Source organism: Pleurodeles waltl, chromosome 6 (assembly GCF_031143425.1).
Source record: "Pleurodeles waltl isolate 20211129_DDA chromosome 6, aPleWal1.hap1.20221129, whole genome shotgun sequence".
In the NCBI taxonomy this organism is placed as follows: domain Eukaryota; kingdom Metazoa; phylum Chordata; class Amphibia; order Caudata; family Salamandridae; genus Pleurodeles; species Pleurodeles waltl.
In genome coordinates, this window is record NC_090445.1 from 1,640,981,530 (window position 1) to 1,641,009,256 (window position 27,727).

Below are 27,727 nucleotides of genomic sequence, written 5' to 3' on the forward strand. Positions count from 1 at the left end.
CCTGGGAATGGAGGTCATGGGAGGGGATGGGTGGGGAGGGGGGTGCTAAGTTACGTGCAGGTATGAGGTCTCATGCAGATCCAATTGGGAGAAATAAAAGAAAGGGAGGGATGGTAAAAACATTTTTCATTTATTAGTAAACTTTCACACTGCTTGAGGGATCTAAACATGATATTGAAGAGATTTAGCATATTTAGCCTACTGTTTTTTCAGGGTCATGCAGGTCAGTTGTGGAGAGAAGCAGATTTTAAGGGTTGGGTAAAAAGGGTGTTTGCTAATAAATGTTGTATTTGTTTGATGGTACCTTATAAGACTTGGTAGACACTTAGCTTTCTGTTGGTTATGTCTTATTTTGAGCAGATCCACAGGGGGAGATGGGAGGGATGGGGGGTGAGGGGCAATAAATGTTTCATTTGCAATAACTTTGGTGCTGTTGAATCTGCACAAATATTGGCAACTAGCAAATTAAACCCAGTACAGGACAAATCCTTGCTCACCCAAAATATTTTGATCTATAGCATAAACCAAGTAATATGACTTGGTAATTCAAAATGATAAATATGTCTTTCTACATTGTGTTTCTGCTGTTGTAACATGAAAATGCGATATGTTTTCTTCACACAGGAGTCACCTCAAGACAGTGCAATTACAAGAGATATCAATCGAACGTTCCCAGCTCATGATTATTTTAAAGATACCGGAGGAGATGGTCAAGATTCCTTGTACAAAATATGCAAGGTACAGCATTGCAACTGTGATATTTATAATTCACTCATATGTGCTACAAAAGGAAACTAATTTTTTTTTAAATGCAGTTAGTATTCATGGCCTTAACTTCATTTGTGAATGCATGTCTTTACCTGCAGAAATATTTGAATTTCGACTGTCTTTCTTCCTTGTCTGTTCTTATCTGTGGGGTTGACCCTCCCACAAAAGCAGGCACAGTTAGCCATTTTATTAGAGTGGCAGTGGCTACTCTGTGGTTAATTAGGAGTGGGAGAGATGGGAAGTTCTCAGATTTTTGCTTGCTTAAAATTTTGCCCCCCCATTTTACCAGTTGCCACCAAACGTTGAAGACCTATTTCTTTTTCTACATTGGTGGATGATGCAGACTTTTGAGTTGATTCGTTAAGGGGATACAGAGGAAATAAAGGGGGTTCCAGAACAGGTTTTGACACCAATGCATTTTCCCATAGACTTTGTACTCTCACATAGCAACCAAACACCAGGTCGGATTTACATAAAATGTAGTAGTATCATAGATTATAGCATGCAGATGATTCTTTTTGGTACTGGTAAGTAGGGTGAGATTTTTTTAAAGTTATATGTTCTTTTAACTTGGTGATATCGGATGTTGCAGTAGTTTTGTGAAATTTTGCAAATGTACAGCACTACATACCAATGACAAGGCATTATGTCATTGGCTAATGACTGCTTTTACAAAAGTTAAAGGCAGCCATGTTGTTTTAAGTACAGTTTGCATTTGTTCTAGGTTAGAGCCTTACATACTGTAGAGATAAGCATTAAGTTCTATAGATTTTTTCATACTGATTGACACATTATTAAGGGGGAGAAAATTATTTCCATATATATAAAAAGAAATATCAAAAAAATCATGGAGTACCACAATACTTGCTAGAAAGTACTGTGGTTCTTAAAATTAAAAATGAATAAATGTTAAACAATTGAAAATACACTACCACACTGTATTTCATGAATAGTGTACTATAGCATAATTGCAATTTTTTACATATTGTTAACAAAAAAAGACTACAGAGTGCCGCGGTAATACCTGCAGATCACTGTGCTACTTAGTTTTTTTTGTTAAACATGGTACTAGCACAGTACTCTGTAAACTTTGTAAAACAAAAAAATATATATAACAAAATCTAAATACATTTCACTACCTATTACTACTTTAACGAAGTGGTAATAAGTAGGGATCAACAATAAAACCTTCTACTTACCTGTATTTATGGCCCTAACCCAGAACAGAGGCAAAGTGTAGTAAAAATATAGTTGCCTTTTTAATTTTGTGAAGGCAGCCATTCGCCAAGTATATACTGCCTTGCCATCACCATGTACCACAGTGTACTGCAGAGTTACTGTGGTATACTTTGGCCCAATGTATAACTAAGGCCCATATGTCTTTTATTGTGTTACTCTTGTATTATGCATGGTCTCAGATGGGCAACGCTATACCTAAGTCAGATTTATAAAATAACACAAGGTTATAATGGTTGGCCCTGTGTTGCTTGCAGCAGGCAGGGTAAATCGCTGTCTTAGATTACTCTGCATACCATATTTTACATTTGTTCCAAATTTGCTGAACATCAGTATGCCACTCCACGGTATATCACTGTACACCATTCCACTGTACACCATCCTATACCAGTCCACTGTACCCCCACTCCATTATATGTTATTCTACTGTACACCACTGAACTCTATGCCATACCGCTCCATGCCACTTTACTCCACTGTATGCCAATCCACTCCACGTCACTTTACGCTAGTCCACTCCACTCTGTGCCACTCCTCAGCACTCTTCGCTGTTCCACTGTACACAACTCTACTTCACGCCACTCCACTTATTCCACTCTACCCCATTCCACTCTTCCCCACTCCATGCTACTCCACTCTATGCTACTGTACTCTACGCCACTCCATTCCACTCACTACTCCACTATATCCCACTCTGTCAGTTCACCCTACGCCACAATACTTTATTTAACATGACACTACACCATGCCAGTCTACTCTGCTCTACGACCCTCTGCTCTAGAACCATCAACCACACTGTGTGCCACTTCAATCTAAAGCACTCCACATTACCACACTGTACATTCCTCCACTCTACAAAACTGTACTCCACTCAATGCCACTCCATGACAGTTTCTCACACTCTCCAACACAGCATCCCACTCCACTATACAACATGACAGTCCACTCTATAACACTTTACTCCAGTCTATGCTGTGCCGCTACACTGTACTCCATGGCACTGTACTGTACACAAGTCACTCCAGTGTATGACCATTAACCACACTGTACGGCACGCCACTCTATGCTGCTCCACTCTCCAGCACACTGACACTGTACTACACTCTATGCCCCTACACTCCATTGCACAACACTATTCTCCACTCTGTGCAGCTATATGACACTCTTGTTCACTCTAAGACACACTACGCAACTCCCTGTATGCCATTCCATTTCAGTTTACTCTACTCCACTTCACTCTGCCACTGTGTACCGCTCAACTCTATGCCACTCGACTCTACAGCACTCTTTACCACTACACTCTACCACACTGTACTGTATGCCACTCCATGCCACTCCATTCTATGCCAGTGAACTCTGCACCATTCCACTACACTGCTTCAGTGAATATCACTTCACTTACCCAGCTCCACTGTACTCCACCCTACAACACTGTACTCCACTCAGCGACACACTACGCCCCTCAACTCTACCACTCCGTATTCCATTCTGTAGCATTGCACTATACAACAGTGTATTTCACTGTATTCAAGTTTGCCCCTTTCTAGTTTACTCTGTGCCACTGTACAGCACTCTACTTCACCCTAGGGCACTCCACCTCACTTTACTGCACTATACTCAGACACACTACTCCACTCTTCTACACCAGTCTAAACTACTCCACTCTGTTCCACTCACCTCTACTAGACTCTTTGCCACTCCACTCTACAGACTGTATCACACTGTACTCCACTAATCTGTAGAGCTCTATTCACCTTTGTGGCAGCCACTGTACTCCACTCGACAACACTTTTTAACACTCTGACACTGCAGTCCACTCCACTGTACAAGGCAGCACTCCACTCTGACAATTTACTTCACTGTATGATATGCCAGGGTAGACTACTCCATTCTACTCTGCTCTACAACAAAACTTTCCACTCTTAAACTTTAGTCCACTTTATTGTACTCAACTCAACTCAACTCCATATACAATACTAAACCCTTCTCTTTGCTACTGTTCCACACCACACTTTGCTGCTCCTCGCTACATCATACTCCTCCATTCTATATAACTCCTCCCTACAAAACTCAACTACACTTTATCCCTGTGTACTCCACTGTACAGCTCTGTACTCAACTCTGTGCTGATACATTCCAGTGTACAACTCTCTATCCAACTTTAAGACTTCAACACACTACCACACAGAAATCCACTCTACTATATGAGCCGCCACTCCAGTTTGACAGTTTTCTCGACTTCATGCTACAACACTCCGCTCTAATGTACAACACACAAATCCACTCTATTAAACTTTACTACACGCTTACGCCACTCCACTTAGTATACTCAAATACACTTTACCTCACTCTATGCCACTGCATGACAATCCACTCTACCGCTCCACTTTACAACACCCTACTCATATCCACTCTACAAGACTTTACTACACTCAATGCCACACTACTCCATTCTATGCCCATCTACTCTATGCCACTGTAGGACACTGTAGCACACTACTCCTTTCTGACATGCCACTCCACTATGACACAACATGCCATTCTACGACACTCCTCCAGTGAACGACAGTCAACTGTTCAACATGCCACACTACAGCACTCCACTGTACGAGACTCCGTCACTCTACTGTACGACACTTTACTGCACTGTCCTCCACTCTATGCCATTACATTGTATGAAACTCTTCTACACTGTATGCCACACTACTCAACGACACTGCAGTCGATGACACTTCACAACACTGATTTCAATGACTGTCCAGTGTGCCACACTCAACTATATAGTACGACTCACCACTCCACTGTACCACCCACTACTAATCTGATATTCTACTCCACTATAAAACACACCAAGCCACTGCACTGCTTAACACTTTACAGTACGCTACAACACTACACTCTACTCCATCCTATACCGCTCTACATGACTACACTCTGACACTAGACTGTAGAACTCTGTTCACTGTACTCTATTATAACACTCCACTGAACAGCACTCCACTGAACAGCACTCCACTTAACAACACTGAATGACTCAACACTATGATTTGAAACAGATATAAAAACAAAAAAATTCAGTGAAAAACACAAATGTTAAGGATGAGTTATAGTTAGGAAAATAATTTTCTGTCAGTTCTCTTGCCTCACTATATTAACTATAATTTGTGCTCTGTTGTGCACTGTGTTCTCAGAAATGATGGCATTTGAGATGTCATAAGTGTTATGCATGCTATGATTTCACATGCTATAAGTTATATAATATGCAAGGGTAGAACCAGTGCATGGAGAAAACATGAGTTATAGTTATAATATGGGGAATGAGGTGACAACACTGTGTGCAGAGGAGAGAGATGCAGCCTGGAGCAGCCTTGATTTCATGTCTGGGCCCCAGTGCCTCTGGTAAGAAGGTTGATTGACTTCAGAGTGTGTAGATCAGGCAGAGAACCCCCCTAAGTTCATGCTACTGACTCTCTAGCGGTAGGACAAGATGTGTGACAAGGTGTGCAGTTGTATCAAAAGGGACTTTCACAGGAATGATTGCTGTGCTAAATGAATGCAGCCTGGCGGTACTCTGTGATGATTTGCCATCTGCTGCTAAGCTGACAGATGCACTGTGCAGGAGGCCGAAACCTCCCTGTGTTGGGAATAGCATGTGGGATGGTGAGCATTAGCACGAGCATCATAGACAAAATAAATGCCACTTTCCGATTGCGACTGTTCAGTCCCTTCTTCATGCAACACTTTACTCTGTGCCTTTTCCTCTCCCTTATGGTCTTCACCCAGTGACTCTAGAAACATAGGTCCTTAATCGGGTAATGAGACATTGCATTGACTCCGATATTGACTGTTTGTGGCAGTCTGCTGATTAGATTCTGTACTTGGTGTCAGCATGTCACAAATAAATCAAAGTGAGGTTCTGCAGGTGTATATGGGTTTTAACTTAAAGTTTAAGTGTTATCTACTACTACAAATAATCTGTCGCTCAACCACATGTTCATTCTTGATTTAATCTCTTTCATACCACCCCCCTGCAACATACTTCTGTTTTGTTCCACTAACGAAACCTTACTTGGCATCGCTTTGGTCTCTTTCCTTCTCTATTGCTTCTTGTTCTCCCTCTACTTATTTTTTCCACTCTTTACTTTGAATTTGTTCTCACAATAAATCCTGTATGCATTGGCATTTTTTTTCCAAATATACCTAAGACACATCAGAGCCCTGTGCATTATTTGAGTAGTTTAGAGATGATCTGCGAAATCATGTACACCTGGCCATCAACTTCAGCCATGTGAATGTGTTTGGGCCTTCTCCTTATGGGTGGACACTTCAGAGGCTTTTCCTGTCAACATCTCTACTAATGGCTTCTGTGCTTTGTTAAACTGCATGGCCATAATCAGTTCCATATCCTCCCCTCTTGCCTTAAGTCTGCCTCTCTGATTTTCACCAAAGCTCTGTCTTCATTTGGTGGAGATTATTCTTTGGGAGTGCATTCATGTCGATCCTTTCCTGGACTGTTGGCTGGTCATTGCTCGTTCTCAACTAAAGGCAACTCAAGGCATACTGGTAGTTACCTCCCACCTTCAGAACCATGGATTAAAATCCTCTTAAAGCAAAACCAAGTTTTCACAGGTGCAACATCTACACTTTGGAACCATCTATTTTTCAACTTTGAACCTAGCCTGCTCTTCTACACTCAGGAAATGGCTTATTCCTCCATTGTATGTCTTTTCTTGAAATACGCATGAATTTTCATAATTCAAACACATTTTTCATTGATCGTGTATACACCTTGTATTATCTGATATTTTCTTTTTTATGCCTACGTCTTTTTATAATGCTTTAAAACCACTGTGGTCAGGAGTGCTTTATCCAACTCTTCAATAAATTCAAGTAAGCATAGGTGCCTCCTAAACTAGGAAAATTCCCATCTGGACCCAGCCTCTGCCATCATTTAGTCAGAGTTTTTAAACTTGTCCTCTGGAAAAACATTTCTGCCTTCTGCAAACCCATCTCCTGTTCCCTATTTCCTGTCCTCTATTTCCTGTCCTGAAGTGATGGTCCATATCGCAAAATGACACCTTTGTGGATGGTCACCGCCAGTTTTTCATGTTTGTTTTTGAGACTGACGTGCTGGTAAACCTGAACTCTGACAGTAGGATACTGTTACCCATTGAATGTGCTCTAGCACCGAAAACAAAGTCCAAATTGGCTTAAAACCCCCTTTTGACTTATTTAATTTTTGCTACAAGGCTATTATAAATGGTGTAAAAATGACACCTTTTACATGTAAAATCAAATGTCACATATGGACTGACGCACCATATTGTGCCATCCACTTTGCAACCCTGAAAACATGACACAGGCCTCCACTGAGGCCTGGTCCCACGCAGACTGCAAGTTCTTATGGTTGCAGATAGACCTGTAAAATTAAACTCTTTACACAACTAACAACTTGCTTCTACGTGCTAAATAAGTTGCGTCTAAAGTTACCCTGTTGCCTATAAGAATAGTGCCTAGAAGCGATACATGTTTAAATGTATACTTGTATGTACCTACATTAAGTATATCACCAAAAGCTATTGGATTAGCTGTTCTGTCAGATAATAATGGTAAAGCAGATTAAATTACAATTTTTGCATGGTCAATTAGGAATCCGCTACAGAAAATGTTTAAGAACTTTTCCTAAGTGCTTAGAAAAATCTGACTCCACCGATGAATTGGATTTTTAAAACTAGCTAAGAAATTTAACTTTTAGTTCTACTAGCTAGCGCCACTGTAGGACAAGTAGCTGCTGCCCTCCCTGTAATGAGGTTTGAAATACCTTCCTGGAGCCATGTAGTAGACCACTTTGATGGACTGGTCACCACTGCCCATTTAGGGTGACCTATCTGAACTTGGAATATTCAGAGTGGGGGTTATTAAGTCTCCCCTTGCTGACTGTTAGTACAACAGTGTTAAGTCATGCATAACCGGCCTGTCTGAGGCACATGTATAACGTTTGCACCTTTTGAAAGGGATCAAACAGGCCCAGATCATAGTTCTTGTGCATCCTCTGTCGGGTTACTGAGGAACATGCTTTGTCTTACTAGGCTTCTGTCTCATTCGATAATGTGGGTCCAGTTCCTGCTTCAAAATGTATTTTAGTGTTAGATGTTGAGTACACTAGTCATTTCCATCGCGCACTGCCTCTACACATCCCCAGCTCTCAAACCTATGTTTATTGTGGCTCAAGACTTTTTTCAGTCTATTTGCAGAAAGCAACCAGGAACTACTGAAAAAATAAATAGATCAGATCCTTGAAACCTTTACTTCATTGGTCACAGAGGGACTAGGAGTGACTTAGGGTGTCCTCCACCCACAGGCTGGTGAGCCCTACAAAGTTGGACCCTCACCCAGCCTTCCCCAGAACGCTGCTGAACTTGTGAAAGGACACCAGGTAGACTGAACATGCTGCACTTGGCATTCATGACCTGTCAGAGGTACCTAAAGCGGTTGAACCACTTTCCACTTGATCTCCAAAGATCACAGGGTTGATCCCCCAGGTGGAATCTAGAACATAAATTAGCTGAAGACGATATTCCTATTAAGAATACCAGTGGCAACTTGACTGGGCCTGGGTTTTGCTTTTAGAGTTTGCCTGCTAACCTGAGTCTTAGTGCCTCCTCCTGAAGTCCTTTGGGGATTCTGTGGCTGTTGGGGCACCAGAAGAAAGTATGGGAACTTCTGAAATCATTATTCCAGAGCTTCAGCAGTACCAAGCAGAAAAGTCTAGCCTGCAGATCCACAGCGTTGGATTGGATTTCATCTTCGTCCTATATGGAGATATCCACACCGCTGAAAATAAACTAAGGGCCTGATTTAGAGTTTGATGGAGAGGTTACTTTGTCACAACGGTGACTGATATCCCATCTGCCAAAATATAAATCTCATATCTTATGGGATTTTATTTCCGCAGCGGGATATCAGTCACCGTTGTAACAGGGTAACACCTCTGATAAATTCTAAATCAGGCCCTAAGTCCCATTCTTAGCTGTAATGCAAAACATTTTCACAGGGAAACCTCAAGAGCGCCAGTGGGACCTGATTCAGGTATCCGGCCTTCAGGTCTGCGGCGGCTATTGCTTCAGCAATACCCCGCATCAAGATGATTTTATTTGATGTTAGCTATTAACTTGAAGTGGCCTTCCTAATTTATTTCTTTATGAAGGACCTAAGTACAATTTTTCCGTCGCCCTTCAAAATTCTTCTGTTGTTAACTAATCAGTTTTGCAGTACCATTTTTTTTCTTTCATAGTATTGTGTGTAGTGCTTTTCTGCTGGCATGCCATCCACTTGTCTCACGTACGAAGTGTAGTCACTCCAATTTGAATAGTATAATCATTGGAATTTTACCTAATTGCCAGTTATTTCTATATTAATACCAAAATGCCTCATCTAGACAGTTTTATCCACAACAGGTACTACAAGGCTCGATCTGCTCTGGGGACAGAATTCCTCTCCAGCTAATGTTCATTTCTAATAACCTAATTAACTTAAACAGTCACTTTTTTTAAGTGTTGGACTTTTATCTTGTATCTGAAATGGCTATAGCAGACTCACAATTATAAGTATATAAAAAATACAAACAAGTTTACTATCTCCATCCTCTTCCAAGTTGTGATTTATTAGAACAGAGCATATCTCAAATGTTTTTATGGAGAAGTTTGCTCCTTAGCTCAGCAAATCTGGTGCAGCATACCCCGGTCGTATCAATTTGTTGCCTCATGTGTCTCAAGAGTTGTCTTTAGACAAGCAGATCAAAGCCTGAGCATAATCCTGCAGTAGAGTTTATATGTCTGAAGTCAAATATGAGCACAAGAAGCAGCAATTGATTTTTTTTTTAATAGTAATAGTTCCAAAACTTATGTTAAAAAGCGATGTGATCTAATATTGGAACCAAAATCATATTTCTGTACTGCTTTTCTCAACTGAGTAAGGAATAGTTATAAACAGTAAGAGTAATACCTGTGACATTCCAACCATTCTGTAACAGCTTCAATTTATTGCTGCTTGTTGAACAGGTAAGATACCTTTCTGTTTGCCCCACTTTCTGTACCACTGTGATAATTTAGTTCTGATGGATACGTCTAACTGCAGATTCCTCATCTTCATAATATTCCCCAGGTGCCAGATTGGACCTATGAGATAATATAGCTGTGCTCCCACATATGACTAGGTGGCACCAATGAGACTTCACGTTAACGTTCTTATGCCACAAAATGGAGCGTAGGTGCATATAAGTGCCACCCCTCTGCGCCTATATCCGTTCCTTTCTTTGCACGTCTTCAAATGTGGATCTGGAGCTCTTTTCCAGTTTTCTTCAGTTTTACAAGCTTTGAAAACTAAATTCCTATGTGCAAGCAAAGGATGGCCCCCATCTAAAACTCAAGGGTTCAAGCCACGCTGCAACTTTTGAAAATAGATGTCCGTGACAGACCCGCCCAAGGTGTGACTTTGGTATTTGGGCTCAGAGGATGATTCCAGTCGTGTGGTGAATGTGACCTCATGCACCATAAGGCGGTACAAAACTCTGAAGTGAAGTTGCACATCTATGAACACTGAAAGAAGACTTGACGTAAGTTCCACTTCAACCCTGAGGACCTGAGCCCCTCGTATCTGTCTCTGCTTTGGCACCAACCCTGGTGCGAATTCCATTACACTCCTACATCAACACTGGTCCCAATATCACCACTGCTACAGGGGCATCCGTTATCAACTCTGATGTTCGACCATGAGCTGAATCAATCTTGAGACCGACCAGGGCCATACTGTGAAGCGTCTCAGGCGAACATGGTTCCTGTACAACCTAATTTCTGCGAAACACTTCCACTACCTTGTAGCCATCTTCTGGGCTCGATCAGCTTTTTGGTTCCGATTCTGACCAGCGTTTGCCACCATTCGGAGCTTACACTGGTGATGATGGGGATGATTTACCACCACATTATGATATCAGTCTATAGATGGATTTACAGGAGGCTAGTATGCTAGATTTCTGATGGATACAACTTCCTGTGGATTCCTCACCTAATGAGTTCTCCCCAATGCGCAGCATTCGACAGAAACCTCTTTCGAACTCTGCACGTCGGCGAGGACGTCACAATGGCCCGACTCCACGCGACTCCATCTGACATCATCGTGGCAATAAGAGGTCCTCGCCGACGTGCTGACGTCAGTTCCCTTTTTTCCGTGTCTTCGATAGCGGTTATTTCTCCAGCTCTTGTATCGATTGCTGTTGAAAGGGATACTTTGTGTTTTCGGAAATGTCTGCTCCAAAGAAGTCAGGGTTGAAGCCTTGCAGAGAATGTGGAGGTCGGATGTCAGTTTCTGACCTGCATAATGACTGCCTCTGGTGTCTAAGCTCGGACCACCACGTTCAGGAGTGTGGTTCGTGCCAGAAAATGAATCCTAAGGCTCTTAAGGAGCGTGAAGCCAAGTTGTTTTTAGCAAAGGCTAAAAAGGAGAAGAGGAGTCATCATAGATCTTCGTCGGGGAAGTCGGCGAAGAGTCATAGGAAGCGGCGCCATCACGATTCCCGGCGTCGTTCCAGAGGAAGCCGTTAGAGGTCGAGATCTCATCTGCTAGACGTCATAAGTCATGGGAGGTCAACCCGAAGGTGACTCCTCAGCCTTCGACTCCGCAGACTTCTCCGGTGCCGTTGGTCTTTGAGGTGGTGGAACCTCACTTTTCCCCAACGCATCTGGATATACAGGATCTGACTCCGGCTCCACAGGAGTATCCTGTTTTCCCTACTCCGGGATCGGATCCAGCGGCATTCCTTAATGCCATGTTTGCCATGTTTCAGAACATGGCGCCGGGAGGTGGTGCGCCGGCTGGCCCCACTGGTCCCTTGGCATTTAATTTAGGCGCTCTGGCTCCTTATAGACCGACGCCATTCATGCCATTCTGTCCGGTAGGGGACGCTAGTCTGGCGCTGGTGCCAGCTGTGCAGCCGTCGACGTCGGTGGAAAGGCCTTTGACGCGGGTGTCTATCCAGATGGAGTCGTCCTGAAGCCGGATGGCGTCAGTTGGTAGAGGTCAGCTGTCCACGGCGCTGATGGATCCATCTCCGGCGTCGGATGGGTCCGGAGATCGAGTAGTGACACCTACGATACACGGTTCTTCGACGTCAGTCAACTTTGTCGACTCCGGGGCTGGAGGCAAGGTTGCGCTCCCGAAGGAAGGCCCTGACCTTGTTGGACGAAGGAGAGTATCGGAGACAGCTCCTTGAGGAAGGGGAGATTGTGGAACCTCTGGGTGACTTTCAGGGGTTAGACGCTGCCAGTGGGCTGGATACTTCCCGTGAATGGGATTTAGCTTCACCAGGGGAGTTTACTGAGGAGGCAGCCTAGTTTCATTCTGTGATAAGAAAGGCTGCTGAATTCTTAGATCTTAGATCTTAGAACAGGTCGGTGGCCAGAAGATATAAATCGGCTCCAGGGGACCCTGGGTTCCTTTCGAAAAAACACCGGTCTCTGGGGAGTCTGGTGGTACAGGCGTCTTGTTCATCGCGGTCTGCTCCTGGCTCCTTCCCTGGTGTGCCGTCCGACAGGGTGTCCAAAAGGATGGACCAGTTTGCAAAGAAGGTTTTCTCGTCCTGCAGCATGGCGCTTAAGTCGGCAAATGCCACGTGTGTCCTGGGTAGATACATTCATGCTGTCATGGATGCGCCTAAAGCTGCGTTGCCAGATATGCCCCAGGACTTGTAAGGACTCCTTACGGATGCCCAGGCTGCAGCGACACAAGTCATACAGTCAGGACTGGACACCACGGACTCAGTTGCTAGAGCCATAGGAACATCCATCGCTACCAGACGTCATGCCTGGTTACGTACGTCTGTGTTCTCTTCAGATGTCCAACCCACTCTGTTAGACTTGCCCTTTGATGGCGATAAGTTATTTGGCACTAAGGCTGACTCTGCATTGGAGCGCTTCAGAGAGTGTAGGGCAACGGCAAAGCTGCTTCGACACCTTTTAGGTCGTTTAGACGTTTTAGGGTGTTTGGACGAGGGGCGTTTTTTCGTGGAAGATCGCAGCAGACAGGCCAGCAGCCCTCAAGTCTCCCTTACAGATCTTTTAGGGGGAAGGGGTAGAGTCCGCACTAGAGGGGCCACCCAACAGAAGCACCCTGCCTCTTCCTCTTCCTCAGGGCGGGTGCAACAGGGGAAGCAACCCTAGTCCTCTAACCATTGCATCCCAATTATCTGTCAAGGTTGTCTCTTTTTCTTCCCATGTGGGAGTCGATCACATCAGACTCCTGGGTCATCAATGTTGTGAGGAAAGGGTATGCCCTTCCCTTTCGGGAGATTCCTCCTCCCTTCCCTCCCCGTCTTTCCTTTTGTTCAGAAGACCATCTCCTGTTGTTAGAACAGGAGGTTCTATTCCTATTGTCAAAATGTGCAGTGGAGTTGGTTCCTGAGCAGGAGAGGGGTCAGGGATGTTATTCAAGGTATTTTCTGATCCCCAAAAAGGATGGACGTTTGAGACCTATCCTGGACCTGAGGATTTTGAATTGGTTCCTCAAACAGGAGAAATTCAAAATGTTGCCCCTAGCACAGGTGCTTATGGCGTTGAACAAGGAGGATTGGATGTTGTCTGTCGACTTGCAGGATGCTGATTTCCATATTCCCATTCTCAAGTCACACAGGAAGCATTTCCGGTTTGTGGTGGGGTCGCGACAATACTAGTTTGCTGTCCTTCCTTTTGGTCTTACTTCCACGCCTCGAGCCTTCACGAAGGTGATGGCGGTGGTTTCAGCAAATCTCAGGAGGAAGGGAATAGCAGTAGTCCCTTACATGGATGATTGGTTGATCAAAGCCAAGTCTCCGGAGCTCGTGCTGCATCACCTGCAGATGACAACCCAGTTGTTGTTCAGTCTGGGCTTTTCGATAAACGTGCTCAAGTCTCACCTGGAGCCCTCAACGCCTCCTGTTCATAGGGGCAGTACTGGAAACAACATTGAATCAAGCCTTTCCTCCGCCACAGTGGATTCAGGACATTCAGGCGTTGATTCCAATGTTTCGAGAGGGAGCAGTTGTTCCAGTCCTCAAGGTCCTTGGTCTGCTCAGTCTGTTCGCTTCATGCATTCTGTTGGTCACTCATGCACGCTGGCACATGAGGGCTCTTCAGTGGTGCCTCCGCAGGCAGTGGTTTTAGCACAAAGGGGATCTCGCAGAGTCGATAAAGATCTCCAGAGACACTGCAGCGGATCTACGATGGTGGTCTCTGGAAGGCAACCTTTCTCAAGGAAGGTCTTTTTCACTACCACCTTCAGTGGCCACGGTGATAACGGATGCTTCCACTCTGGGGTGGGGAGCTCATCTGGGGGACCTGGAGATCAAAGGTCATTGGTCTCCGGTGGAGCAGATGTTTCATATCAATCTGCTGGAATTGCAGGTGATCCGTTTGGCTCTCAAGGCCTTCCTCCCTTCCCTTCGCGGTCAGTCGGTTCAAGTCCTGACGGACAACACGACCGCGATGTGGTACATCAACAAGCAGGGAGGAGTAGGGTCGTACCTTCTCTGCAGAGAGGCTCTGTGGCTGTGGTCCTGGGCACGGGACCATTGGATTTGCTTAATGGCAAACCACCGGCCGGGGTTCAAAACGTACGTGCGGACAGTCTGTCGGCTCCTCTGTCGATCACGAGTGGCATCTTCCTCCAGATCTGGTCCTTTACATCTTTCGGATGTGGGGATTTCCCCAGGTAGACCTATTTGCCACTCGGGAGAATGCGCACTGCCCATCATTCTGCACCCTCCAGTATCCGGTGCAGGAAGCGTTGTGGGACATGTTTCAGATGTCCTGGAACGGCCAGTTGCTTTACGCGTTTCCCCCCCATACCCTTGATTCCTCGGGTTCTGAGAAAGATTCGCCAGGACCGGGCCCAAGTCATCTTAATAACTCCGGATTGACCAAGAAGGGTATGGTACACAGACCTTCTCCAACTCACTGTACCCTCCGCTCTGTCTCCCTTACAGGGCAGACCTCCTCTCGCAGTTGCAGGGGCAGGTTCTACACTCCCCACCTCCAGAGTCTGCACCTTCATGTCTGGAGATTGAATGGGGCAATCTGAGTTCTTTTTCTCTCCCACCGGATGTGGTGGACGTTATTTTATCAGCCAGGCGACACTCCACCAAATGTACCTATGCGAGCAGATGGGCTAAATTCGTTACTTGGTGTGGAGAGAGGCAAATTAATCCCTTAATTGCTCATTTGTCAGACATATTTTGTGTTTGCATTGTCTTTGGCTCAGCAAGGCAGCGCTGTTGCTACTGTCAAAGGCTATCTTTTGTCTCTCTCATCCTTCTTATGCCTACCTGATCAATCCTCTTTGTTCAAATCCCCTTTAGTATTGAGGTTCTTGAAGGGGCTTACCAATAAGTTTCCTCCCACTCTGTTTCTTATGCCCCAGTGGGATTTAAATCTGGTTCTAACCTTTTTAATGGGTTCGCCTTTTGAACCTTTACATTCTTGCCCTTTGAACCTTTACATTCTTGCCCTTTGAGATTCTTAGTCTTAAAGACTGTTTCTCTTACGGCGATCACGTCTGCTAGGCATGTAAGTGAGCTTCAAGCTCTGTGTTCACCCTCCTTTTACGACCTTTCGTGCGGACAAGGTGGTGCGGAGGACCAGGGCGGCTTTCCTCCCCAGGGTAGTAAATCCTTTTCATTTGGGGCAGTCTATCACACTCTTGTCATTCTATCCTCCTCCACATCCATCTAAGGAGTAGGAGAGACTACATCGACTGGACACAAGGAGGGCCTTGAGCTTTTACATAGACAGGACAAGAGAGTTCCGCTTGGACGACCAACTCTTTGTCGGATACGTGGGGAAAAGGAAGGGGAAGGCTGTCCACAAACGAACACTGTCCAGTGGGATGTTCTTTGTATTATGATCTGTTATTCATTAGCAAAGAAAGTTGCTCCTGTTGGTATAAGAGCCCATTCCACCAGGGCTAAGTCGGCCACATCGGCCCTGGCTAGAGGTGTTCCAGTGGCAGACATTTGTAAGGCTGGGACATCCCTCCACACCTTTGTAAAGCATTATTGCTTGGACTCGGAGGTGAGGAGGGATGGCCATTTTGCACGGTGTGTGCTGCAGGATATCTTGGTATGATCAGTCAGACACCCACCTCCGAGGCGGTACTGCTTTGGGACTCTATTAATTAGGTGAGGAATCCACAGGTAGTTGTATCCATCAGAAGAGAAAGTTACCTTTGGTACCGCTTTTTCTGGTGCATACACTAGCTACCTGTGGATTCCTCAGGGTCCCACCCGCCTCCCCGTAGTCTGTCTGGTCATACCGAGATTTCCTTGGGTGTATATATGTGTTCGATGGCATGTGTAGCTGCAGATACACATGCTTTGCACATCCCGCCATCTAGTGTTGGGCTCGGAGTGTTACAAGTTGTTTTTCTTCGCAGAAGTCTTTTCGAGTCACGAGATCGAGGGACTCCTCCCCTTTCGGCTCCATTGTGCATGGGCGTCGACTCCATCTTAGATTGTTTTCTTTCCGCCATCGGGTTCGGGCGTGTTCATTTTCGCTCCGCGTTTTGGTTCGGAAAGTTAGTGAAAATTTTGGAAAATTCGACGGTATTGTTTGCGTTCGGTATCGGGTTAGTTGCAACAGATCAACACCGAATTTTGAAGAGCTCCGGCGGCCCTTTGGGGTTTTTGATTCCCCGGCGGGGCCTGGTCGGCCCGACCACTTGCGTCTTCAAGGCTAATGGAACGGACCCCATTCCGCTTCTGCCCCGAATGTCACAACAAGTATCCTTATACAGATCAGCATCTGGTCTGTAATTTGTGTTTGTCTCCAGAACACAAGGAGTCTACCTGTGAGGCCTGTCGAGCATTTCGGTCCATGAAGACCTTAAGGGACCGAAGAGCAAGGAGACTACAGATGGCGTCGGTGCCAACAGGACCAAAACACATGGAGGAAGAAGAGGAAACCTTCTCCATCGAGGATTCAGACTCGGAAGATGTCGATCCTGAACAGACGGCGAAAACCGTGAGTAAGACGTCGATACACAAAACTCACGCAAAGACCGCTAAAGCCCAGGGGACGCCACCGCCGGCAGGCCATGGCTTAACCCGAAAAATAGGTGACCGAGCATCGGCACCGAAAAAGGGCATGCATGTGTCGAAGTCATCCGACTCCGGTCGAGATACCGGCACAGAGCAGACTCGACCCCGAGACACCGGGTCAGAGCAATCTCGGCACCGAGAGAGCAGCACCGAACCAAGTCAGCACTGAGAGATCAGTACGCCGAAGAGCAAAAAAGTGTTGTTGGAACCGACAAAAGCAGCCGAAAAGGTTTCGGTACCGAAACATCCGGCCTCGGAACCGAAAACAAGTTCCTACACAGAGGAACAAGGACTGTCCTCACAAATGCAAACACATAGATTTGGACAGGAGCTAGACAATGGAGCCAGGTTACACCCAAAGAAGGCTCCACATTCAAAAGGACACAGGGAAGATCAGTACTCTCCCTCCGATACGAATGAAACGAAAACTTGCCTTCCAAGAGAAAGACAAGCAGCCACAGGCAAAGGTGGCTAAACAAGTAACCCCGCCACCATCTCCACAACGCTCTTCACAGCCCTCACCGGTAGCCACCCCACCAATGATGCAGTCCCCAACTCCTACAGGGATGAGTCAGGATGATCCAGACGCGTGGGATCTTTATGATGCACCAGTGTCCGATAACAGTCCCAACTGTTATCCAGCTAGACCATCACCACCAGAGGACAGTACCGCCTACACACAGATGGTGTCAAGAGCAGCAGCGTTTCATAATGTCACCCTGCATGCAGAGCCAATTGAAGACGACTTCTTATTTAACACACTGTCGTCCACACATAGCCAGTACCAGAGCCTCCCCATGCTACCTGGAATGCTAAAACACTCCAAACAAGTGTTTGAGGAGCCTGTGAAAGGAAGGGCCATTACTCCAAGGGTGGAGAAAAAATATAAACCGCCACCAACAGACCCTGTGTACATCACACAACAGTTAATACCGGACTCAGTGGTAGTAGGGGCAGCTCGCAAGAGGGCAAACTCACACACCTCAGGAGATGCACCGCCTCCGGACAAAGAGAGTCGTAAGTTCGGCGGGGAAAAGAGTGGCGGCACAAGCAGCCAACCAATGGCGCATTGCCAACTCACAGGCCTTGTTGGCGAGATATGATAGGGATGATATGATGGGACGAAATGCAACATTTTATAGAACATTTTCCCAAGGAGTTCCAAAAGAGAGCACAACAAGTGGTGGAGGAAGGACAGAGTATCTCGAACAATCAGATACGGTCAGCAATGGATGCAGCAGACACAGCTGCTAGGACTGTAAATACAGCAGTGACAATACGGAGACATGCATGGCTGCGTACATCAGGATTGAAGCAGGAAATACAACAAGCCGTGCTGAATATGCCATTTAACGGACAGCAGTTGTTTGGGCCGGAGGTGGACACTGCTATTGAAAAACTTAAAAAGGACACGGATACGGACAAAGCCATGGGCGCACTCTACTCCCCACAGAGCAGAGGCACATTTCGCAAATCAGTTTCGAGGGGGGTTTCGAGGACAAGGCACAGAACCCACAACCTCACAAACAAGGCCCACTTACCAGAGCCAATACCAGTGGAAGTTTTCGGGGACAATATAGAGGGGGACAGTTCCCAAAGAGTAGAGGGAAGTTCCAAAGTCCCAAAACTCCACAAAATAAACAGTGACTTCGGCGTCACAAATCCCCAACACATAACACCAGTGGGGAGGAGAATAACCAAGTTCTACAAAAACTGGGAGGAAATAACAGACACGTGGGTCCTAGCCATTATCCAGTGTGGTTATTGCATAGAATTTCTAGAATTCCCTCCAAATGTCCCACTGAAAACACACAATGTCAAAACAATACATGGATCTTCTACAACTGGAGGTCCAAGCATTGTTGCAAAAAGAGGCAATAGAGTTGGTACCAATACATCAGAGAGGAACAGGAGTTTACTCACTGTACTTTCTCATACCCAAAAAAGACAAAACTCTAAGACCTATATTAGATCTCAGAACATTAAATATCTACATCAAATCAGATCACTTTCACATGGTGACACTGCAGGACATAATCCCATTGCTCAAACAACAAGACTACATGACAACACTAGACCTAAATGATGCATACTTCCATATACCGATACATCCTTCACACAGAAAATACTTAAGGTTTGTATTCCAAGGGGTACATTACCAATTCAAAGTGTTGCCATTCGGGATAACAACTGGGCCAAGAGTTTTTACAAAATGCCTGGCAGTAGTGGCTGCTCATATCAGAAGACAGCAAATACATGTGTTCCCGTACCTAGACGATTGGTTAATCAAAACCAACACGCAGGAACGGTGTTCACAACGCACACAGTATGTCATAGAAACCCTTCACAAACTAGGTTTCTCACTCAACTACAACAAGTCACACCTTCAGCTGTGTCAAATACAACAATACTTAGGAGCGACAATCAACACAACAAAAGGGATTGCCACTCCAAGTCCACAAAGGGTACAGGCATTTCACAATGTAATACAGGCCATGCACCCAAAACAAAAGATACAAGTCAAGATGGTGATGAAACTACTAGGCATGATGTCCTCATGCATAGCCATTGTCCCAAACGCAAGATTGTACATGCGGCCATTACAACAGTGCCTAGCATCACAATGGTCACAGGCACAGGGTCAACTTCAAGATCTAGTGTTGATAGACCGCCAAACATACACCTCGCTTCAATGGTGAAACACTATAAATTTAAACAAAGGGCGGCCTTTTCAAGACCCAGTGCCTCAATACGTAATAACGGATGCCTCCATGATAGGGTGGGGAGCACACCTCAACCAACACAGCATCCAAGGACAATGGGACACTCAGCAGAGTCAGTTTCACATAAATCACTTAGAACTACTTGCAGTATTTCTAGCGATGAAAGCATTTCAACCTATAATAACCCACAAACACATTCTTGTCAAAACAGACAACATGACAATGATGTATTATCTGAACAAACAGGGAGGAACACACTCAACACAGTTGTGTCTCCTGGCACAGAAAATATGGCATTGGGCGATTCACAACCACATTCGCCTAATAGCGCAGTTCATTCCAGGAATTCAGAACCAGTTAGCAGACAATCTCTCTCGGGATCACCAACAGATCCACGAATGGGCAATTCAACCCCAAATACTAAACACTTACTTCCAAAGATGGGGAACACCACAAATAGACCTATTTGCAACAAAAGAAAACGCAAAATGCCAAAACTTCGCATCCAGGTACCCACAGGATCAGTCTCAGGGCAATGCGTTATGGATGAGTTGGTCAGGGATATTTGCATACGCTTTTCCCCCTCTCCCACTCCTTCCATATCTGGTAAACAAATTGAGTCAAAACAAACTCAAACTCATACTAATAGCACCAACTTGGGCAAGACAATCTTGGTACACAACACTACTAGACCTCTCAGTAGTGCCTCATGTCAAACTACCAAACAGACCAGATCTGTTAACTCAACACAAACAACAGATCAGACAACCAAATCCAGCATCGCTGAATCTAGCAATTTGGCTCCTGAAGTCTTAGAATTCGGACATCTAGACCTTACACAGGAATGTATGGAGGTCATAAAACAAGCTAGAAAACCAACCACAAGACATTGCTATGCAAATAAGTGGAAAAGATTTGTTTATTACTGCCATAATAAACAAATTCAACCCTTTTACGCATCTGCTAAAGACATAGTCAGCTACCTACTGCACTTACAAAAGTCAAAGCTAGCTTTTTCATCCATTAAGATACATCTCACCGCAATTTCAGCTTATCTGCAAATTATGCACTCAACTTCACTATTTAGGATCCCAGTCATAAAGGCTTTTATGGAGGGCATGAAAAGAATTATCCCACCAAGAACACCACCAGTTCCTTCGTGGAACCTCAACAACGTCTTAACACGGCTCATGGGTCCTCCGTTTGAACCCATGCACTCATGTGAGATACAATATTTAACATGGAAAGTAACATTTCTAATTGCCATCACATCTCTAAGAAGAGTAAGTGAAATACAAGCATTTACCATACAAGAACCCTTTATTCAAATACACAAGCATAAAGTAGTTTTAAGAACAAATCCTAAGTTCTTACCAAAAGTCATATCACCGTTCCACTTAAATCAAACGGTAGAACTACCAGTGTTCTTTCCAGAACCAGATTCTGTAGCTGAAAGAGCACTACATAAATTAGACATCAAAAGAGCATTAATGTACTACATTGACAGAACAAAACAAATTCGAAAAACAAAACAATTATTTGTTGCTTTCCAAAAACCTCATACAGGGAATCCAATATCCAAACAAGGCATTGCCAGATGGATAGTTAAATGCATTCAAACCTGTTATCTCAAAGCAAAAAGAGAACTGCCTATAACACCAAAGGCACATTCAACTAGAAAGAAAGGTGCTACCATGGCCTTTCTAGGAAACATTCCAATGACTGAAATATGTAAGGCAGCCACATGGTCTACGCCTCATACGTTTACCAAGCATTACTGCGTGGATGTGTTAACAACACAGCAAGCCACAGTAGGACAAGCAGTACTACGAACTTTATTTCAAACAACTTCAACTCCTACAGGCTGAGCCACCGCTTTTGGGGAGATACACATGCCATCCAACGGAAAATGTCACTTACCCAGTGTACATCTGTTCGTGGCATGAGACACTGCAGATTCACATGCGCCCGCCCGCCTCCCCGGGAGTCTGTAGCCGTTTTGAAGTTGATCTTGAACATTTGTAAATTTGTAAATATATCACTTTAAACCACATTATGTACATACGTATTTACTCCATTGCATGGGCACTATTACTATAATACACAACTCCTACCTCACCCTCTGCGGGGAAAACAATCTAAGATGGAGTCGACGCCCATGCGCAATGGAGCCGGAAGGGGAGGAGTCCCTCGATCTCGTGACTCGAAAAGACTTCTTCGAAGAAAAACAACTTGTAACACTCCGAACCCAACGCTAGATGGCGGGATGTGCAAAGCATGTGAATCTGCAGCGTCTCATGCCACGAACAGATGTACACTGGGTAAGTGACATTTTCCATATTTGTATTTTGCTGAATTGAGAGGATGTGTGTGTGTGTGTGTGTGTGTGTGTGTGTGTGTATTTGTATATATTTGATTATGTATTTTTGCAGATACATATTGATATTGTTTGCTATTCCCGTTTGTTTACCTTTTGTATAAAAGCTTTCTTGGATACAATAATGATGAGTATGGAATGTCGGTATTCACCTGTTGGCCTCAAAGGCATGTAAAAAATGGTGTAAACTGACGTCCGCACGCCGGCGGGGACCTCCTATTGCCACGATGATGTCAGATGGAGTCACGTGGAGTCGGGCAATTGTGACGTCCTCGCTGACGTGCAGAGTTGGAAAGAAGTTTCCGTTGAATGCTGCGCATTGGGGAGAATTCATTAGGTGAGCAATCCACAGGTAGCTAGTGTATCAACCAGAAAAAGCGTTACCGAAGGTAAGTAACTTGCTCATTTCCCCTAACACAGGGTTTTTCCCCCCCTTGGCCTGCCAGGGGTAGAGAATGCTACCTTTGCTGTAGCATTACACATGCTCCTGAGGTCCTGGACTTACAACTGCCTTCTGATGAGGTTAACACAAATGTTCTTACAAATGTGATTCCTTTGCTGTAGAGGTCAGATGTGCCCTAATGTCCTGGGCTTAAAACTGCCTTCTTCAAATGAGGTTAGCACATGTTCGTGCAGATGTTCTGCAACCTGGGCCTGTTTCCGACCCCTTATTCCCATTCTACAACGCCGTAACTGACACTCTTATGGGCACTTGGTCTAAACCTTGCTGTTGCCCACTGGATAACTGGCACATGGCCAAGCGCCAATGTAGAAAGTACCCTCTTTCTTGGCATGGTTACCCCCACTTTTTGCCTGTTGTCAGTGTGTTTGACTGTGTTCACTGGGATCCAGCTAACCAGGACCCCAGTGATTATTCTCACTCCCTTCTAACTTGATAAATCTGTTACTTACACCCCACATTTGGCATACTGGTGCCCCCATGTAAGCCCCTAGTATATGGTACCCAGATACCAAGGGCATTGGGGTACCAGGGGACCCCCATGGGCTGCAGCATCTATTATACCACCCGTGGAGAGCCCATGCAAAGTGTGTCTGCAGGCCTGACATTGCAGCCTGCATGAGAGGGTGCATGCAGCCTTTTGACTACAGGTCACTGCACCAGGTCACTAAGTCACCCCTATAGCAGGCACTCCTAGCCTAGAGGGTAGGGTGCAAGTTCCTCTGTGTGAGGGCACCCCTGCACTAGCAGGGGTGCCCCACAAACTCCATTTCCATTTTCCTGGACTTCGTGAGTGCCGGGATGCCATTTTATACTTGTTTTGGACATAGGTCACTACCCAGCATTGCACCTACGAGCCTTCTGGGGTTTTCTGGGTGGCCCAACCTGCTGCCACCCCTCAGACAGGTTTCTGCCCTTCTGCTGCTTGAACAGCTCAAGCCCAGGAAAGCAGAACTAAGGATTTCCTTTGGGAAATGAGTAACACCCTCTCCCTTTGGAAACAGGTGTTACATGGCGTGGGAGGGATAGCCTCCCCAAGCCACTGGTATGCTTTGAAGGGCACATTTGGTGTCCTCCGCGCATAAACCAGTCAACACCGGTTCAGGGGCCTCCAGACCCTGCTTTGACCCAAAACTGGACAATGGAAAGGGAAGTGACTACTCCCCTGTCCATCACCACCCCCGGGGTGGTGTCCAAAGCTCCCTCAGTGTGTCCCTGGGTTCTGCCATCTTGAATCCAAGGTTGATAGGGGCGTCTGGAAGCAAATAGGTGGCCCGGTCAGGCAGCTGACATCAGAGCTCCCTCCTGATAGGTCGTTACCTGGCTAGGTGACTAATCCCCCTTTCAGGGCTCTCTCTCTTGGGTGGGTGCTCAGATACTTTGACTTCTAGCCACTGGAACCGCAACTGGACCCTCCAGAAACTGACAAACTGCATCCACTTGAAGACTCTGCTTACAAAAAAAATTCCACTGCTCCTTCCAGTTTCTGCAACATTTCCTTGGCTGTGCATCCTCTGAGGGTGGAAAGCCTTCAGTCTGCACGAGAAGGAAGAAGGAGTCTCCCTTGGAGTGAAGCATCCACTCCCCTGCATCCGCAGGCACCAACTGCAACGATGACTGGGTGCATGGATCTCCTCTCATCCTGAGCTGTGTGGATCCTGCATCACGGCCCTCTCAGCCAGCTGTCCAACTTTGGTGGAGGTAAGCCCTTGCCTTCCCACACAAGATAGTACCCCCGTGCTCTGTCTCTATTGCAGCTGCCAAGACTTGGTTGCTTCTTCGCTAAAGGGTCTTCAGGCCCCCAGCACTCCTTCCTGCAACGCACAGCCCTCTGTGTGCTTCTCCTGCAGCGCAAGACCCTTCTCAGGTAGTGCTGCGTGGGCTCCTTTGTGACTGTGCCTCGTGCACGGGGTCTCCTGTGGGGGCTGGCTCTTCTTCTTTGGACTCTCTGCCATGCTGAGGTTCCCCCTAGGATTTCATACCCCCTCCCGCCCAGATTGAGTCCTTCTGGACCTTGCTGGTCCCCGGCAGCTCCACTTTTGCTTCACTATGACACTGGCCTTTGACAAGGCTTGTTGGTGGCTTTTTCATGCCACTGACCGACTGCAATCATCCATCCGGTGTGGGATGTTGACTGCATCCACCAGGAACTCTTTGCCTGCTCCAGGCCTGCATTCCTGACCGTCTTTGTCGTACCGTTGACTAACTCCTGCATCCACAGCTGGGTTGTTAGTAGCCACTACCCCTCCTGGACTCTTGTCACTTCTGACTTGGTCCCCTTCTTCCACAGGTCTTCCTCTTCAGGAATCCACCACTGGTTTCTTGCAGTCTTGTCTGGGTGTTGCATCCTCTTCATTGTCTTCTTTTTGGGTGGTTTGGGGAAAATACAGTAATTCACACCTTTCCTCCTGGTCACTAGGGGGCACTGTGGTACTCACCTCTGGGGTTTCTTACTACCTCCAGCTCCCCTCTACACATTCCACTTACCTAGGTGGGGGTCCTGTGTTTGCATTCTATTTTTTTAGTATATGGCTTGGGCCACTGTAGGGTCACTATTGTCTATCTGCATTTGTACTTTCTATGCCTATTGCTGATTACTAGTGTACATATCTAGTGTGTTACTTACCTCCTATTGGAGGGTTGCCTCTCTAGTACTTTTTGGTATTTGTGTCACTAAAATAAAGTACCTTAATTTTTGTAACACTGTGTGGTTTTTTTCATGTGTTGAAGTGTTGTGTGACTACAGTGGTTTTGCATAAGCTTTGCATGTCTGGTAGATAAGCCCTGGCTGCTCATCCACAACTACCTCTAGGGAGCCTGGCTTCTAGACTCTGCCTACATTGCACCAATAGGGGATACCTAGACCCGGAATAAAGTGTAAGTACCTCAAGTATGCACCACACACCAGGCCAGCTTCCTTAAGCCAACGACCTTCTTATGCAGCATGCTACTCCTTAGATTTTGGCATTCCAGGTTTTCACCAGCACGATAAATCGTAATTCTGTTCACATAATACCACCCAGGAGAGGCAGTCGAAAGGGATTGAGACATTTGATAAATGAATGTCCTGTACAGCCAGCCTAGTACTAAAGTCAGTAAACTCAATTTGCCTACTAGGTCGTTATATGCATGCATGGGACATGGCCAGTAAGATCTTTGCTGACCGCTCTGGAAATTTTTAACCAAAACCATTCAGGGTGGTCAGAATGCATTCAAATCTGTGATTTAGTCAGTGCCCAATGTATAAAATAAATAAATAAAAATAAGTGCCAGGGCCCTTGTCAAAAGGTCACTGCTTCTTACGTCACCCATTACTGCTGCCAGTGACAGTACCAACACAACTACTAACCCTCACACTCCTACAAGTGTGATAAACCAGACTATTCCATACCCCCAAAGCTATGAACTGTTCGGGCAACAGGTATTAATCATTTATAATGTGTATTAAATCATTAAACAACAGTTGTTATGCTCTTCTCTAAATTAGACAAAGATCGCCACCATGTGGCAGACTGTCATAAGTGCCTGTGTTGACAATTGAGTGCTGATGCCGAGCACCAGAAACCACTGGCTTGAATTAAGCACTGGTTTTAGTACTATTGATTGTTTGGTGCAAGCTATGTGCACTAGTATGGTGCCCTTTACCATGTGTGATCCACAGGCTTTTCTGGAGATGCACAGGTATCCCTTATGGATAATCTTTTTTAGGGATTCCGTCTATTTGGTGAAAAAGTTGATTTGCCAGAACTTTACTAGGAAAGCTGGCACACATCACATTCTGTGGGCCTTTTGACCTCTGCCAGACAGTTTCCTCATCAGTTTAACCACGTCTGTGAGGATTCTAGAGGTTTGACATACAGGCAACACCAGGCCAGGCCCCCACCACCCCTGCTGCAGTCACCACCCCATCCTTCCATGGCCAAAGATGTTGATCGGGTAGGCAACATGCAGATCACAATTGGCATTGATTGTCCCCATCCCCTGTGGCAGCAACCACAGAGGAGCTTTAGTTTGCCCTTAGCACCACACAACACTCTTTGGGAGGGCCAATCTGACACTTTGTCCCAGGGTCGCAATCATTACTTGTGGCAGATTTGTCATAGAAATGATCCAGCAGGGCTATGCTCTTCCATTTCTTTCTGACCCGCCACATTTTCCTCAACATCAGAATGACTCCTGAAGGGGCACACCCATCCATCGCACTGAAAGAGGTGCATGCTTTGACTGTCCAAGGGGCCAGACTAAGAAATAGGGACTGGTTGTCCTGCTGTTTCCTTGTGCAAAGAAGAATTAGGGGCCTTTGTTCCTTTTTATATCTTTGCCCTCTGAATGCTTTCCTGCAGAAGCATGAATTCAGAATGCACACATTGGCCGTGGATCAGTGGGTCCTGGATACAGACAACTGGTTGTTAGCCTTCGGCCTGCAGATTGCCTTCTTCATGTGCCCTATAGTCCCACAGAGGATACCTGCGGTTCTTTGACTTACAGTTGCCAGCACTGAAGGTTAAGCCCTATGTCTTGACAAAGGTGCTTTATGCAGGTTGGCATTCGGCTGAGCCTTCGCTCCCTTCCAATGAGGCCTGCGCCAAACTTTGCACAGGGGCTCTTGTGCACTGTATGATTATCCAATGCCATTTTCCCGCCCAGCAGACCCATCCTTTATGTCCCACCATCCCTCCCCTTAGAGCCTGGTTGTATAGGCCTCAAGAGTCAAGCTCAACCCAAATGTTTTCCCTTCCACTCCACTGGACATGGGATCCAAGAGTCTTGAACACATTTGGGAAGTGTATTTTCTCTTCCACCAGTCTAGCCTTGTGGTCGGTGAACACAGCATGCCTCTTGGGATGCTATTCCCATGCATTCTGAGACTCTGTTTCACAGCTGCTTCCCGTTCTTCCCAGAGAGGACTGAGCCATCCCTAACCAAGCCTAAGTGGATGGTCGGGATGCTACAAAGTTTGCCAACTGGTGAGAGCCGGATACCACAGACTCTCTACGTAGAACCATAGCTTCTACTTTTGCCGCATCACCCTGTCTGGTTGC

At 45.7% G+C, this 27,727-nt stretch overlaps 1 protein-coding gene across 3 annotated transcripts in view; it reads left to right on the plus strand.

Moving 5' to 3' along the window:
* The window catches only part of RABGAP1 (RAB GTPase activating protein 1), an 885,283-nt gene that overhangs the window by 510,834 nt on the left and 346,722 nt on the right, over window positions 1-27,727 (plus strand). For all 3 annotated transcript variants that reach the window (XM_069241548.1, XM_069241547.1, XM_069241549.1), the window contains one exon: window positions 625-738. In XM_069241548.1, the coding sequence (XP_069097649.1) occupies window positions 625-738 (114 nt within the window). The remainder of the gene's footprint in view (window positions 1-624; window positions 739-27,727) is intronic.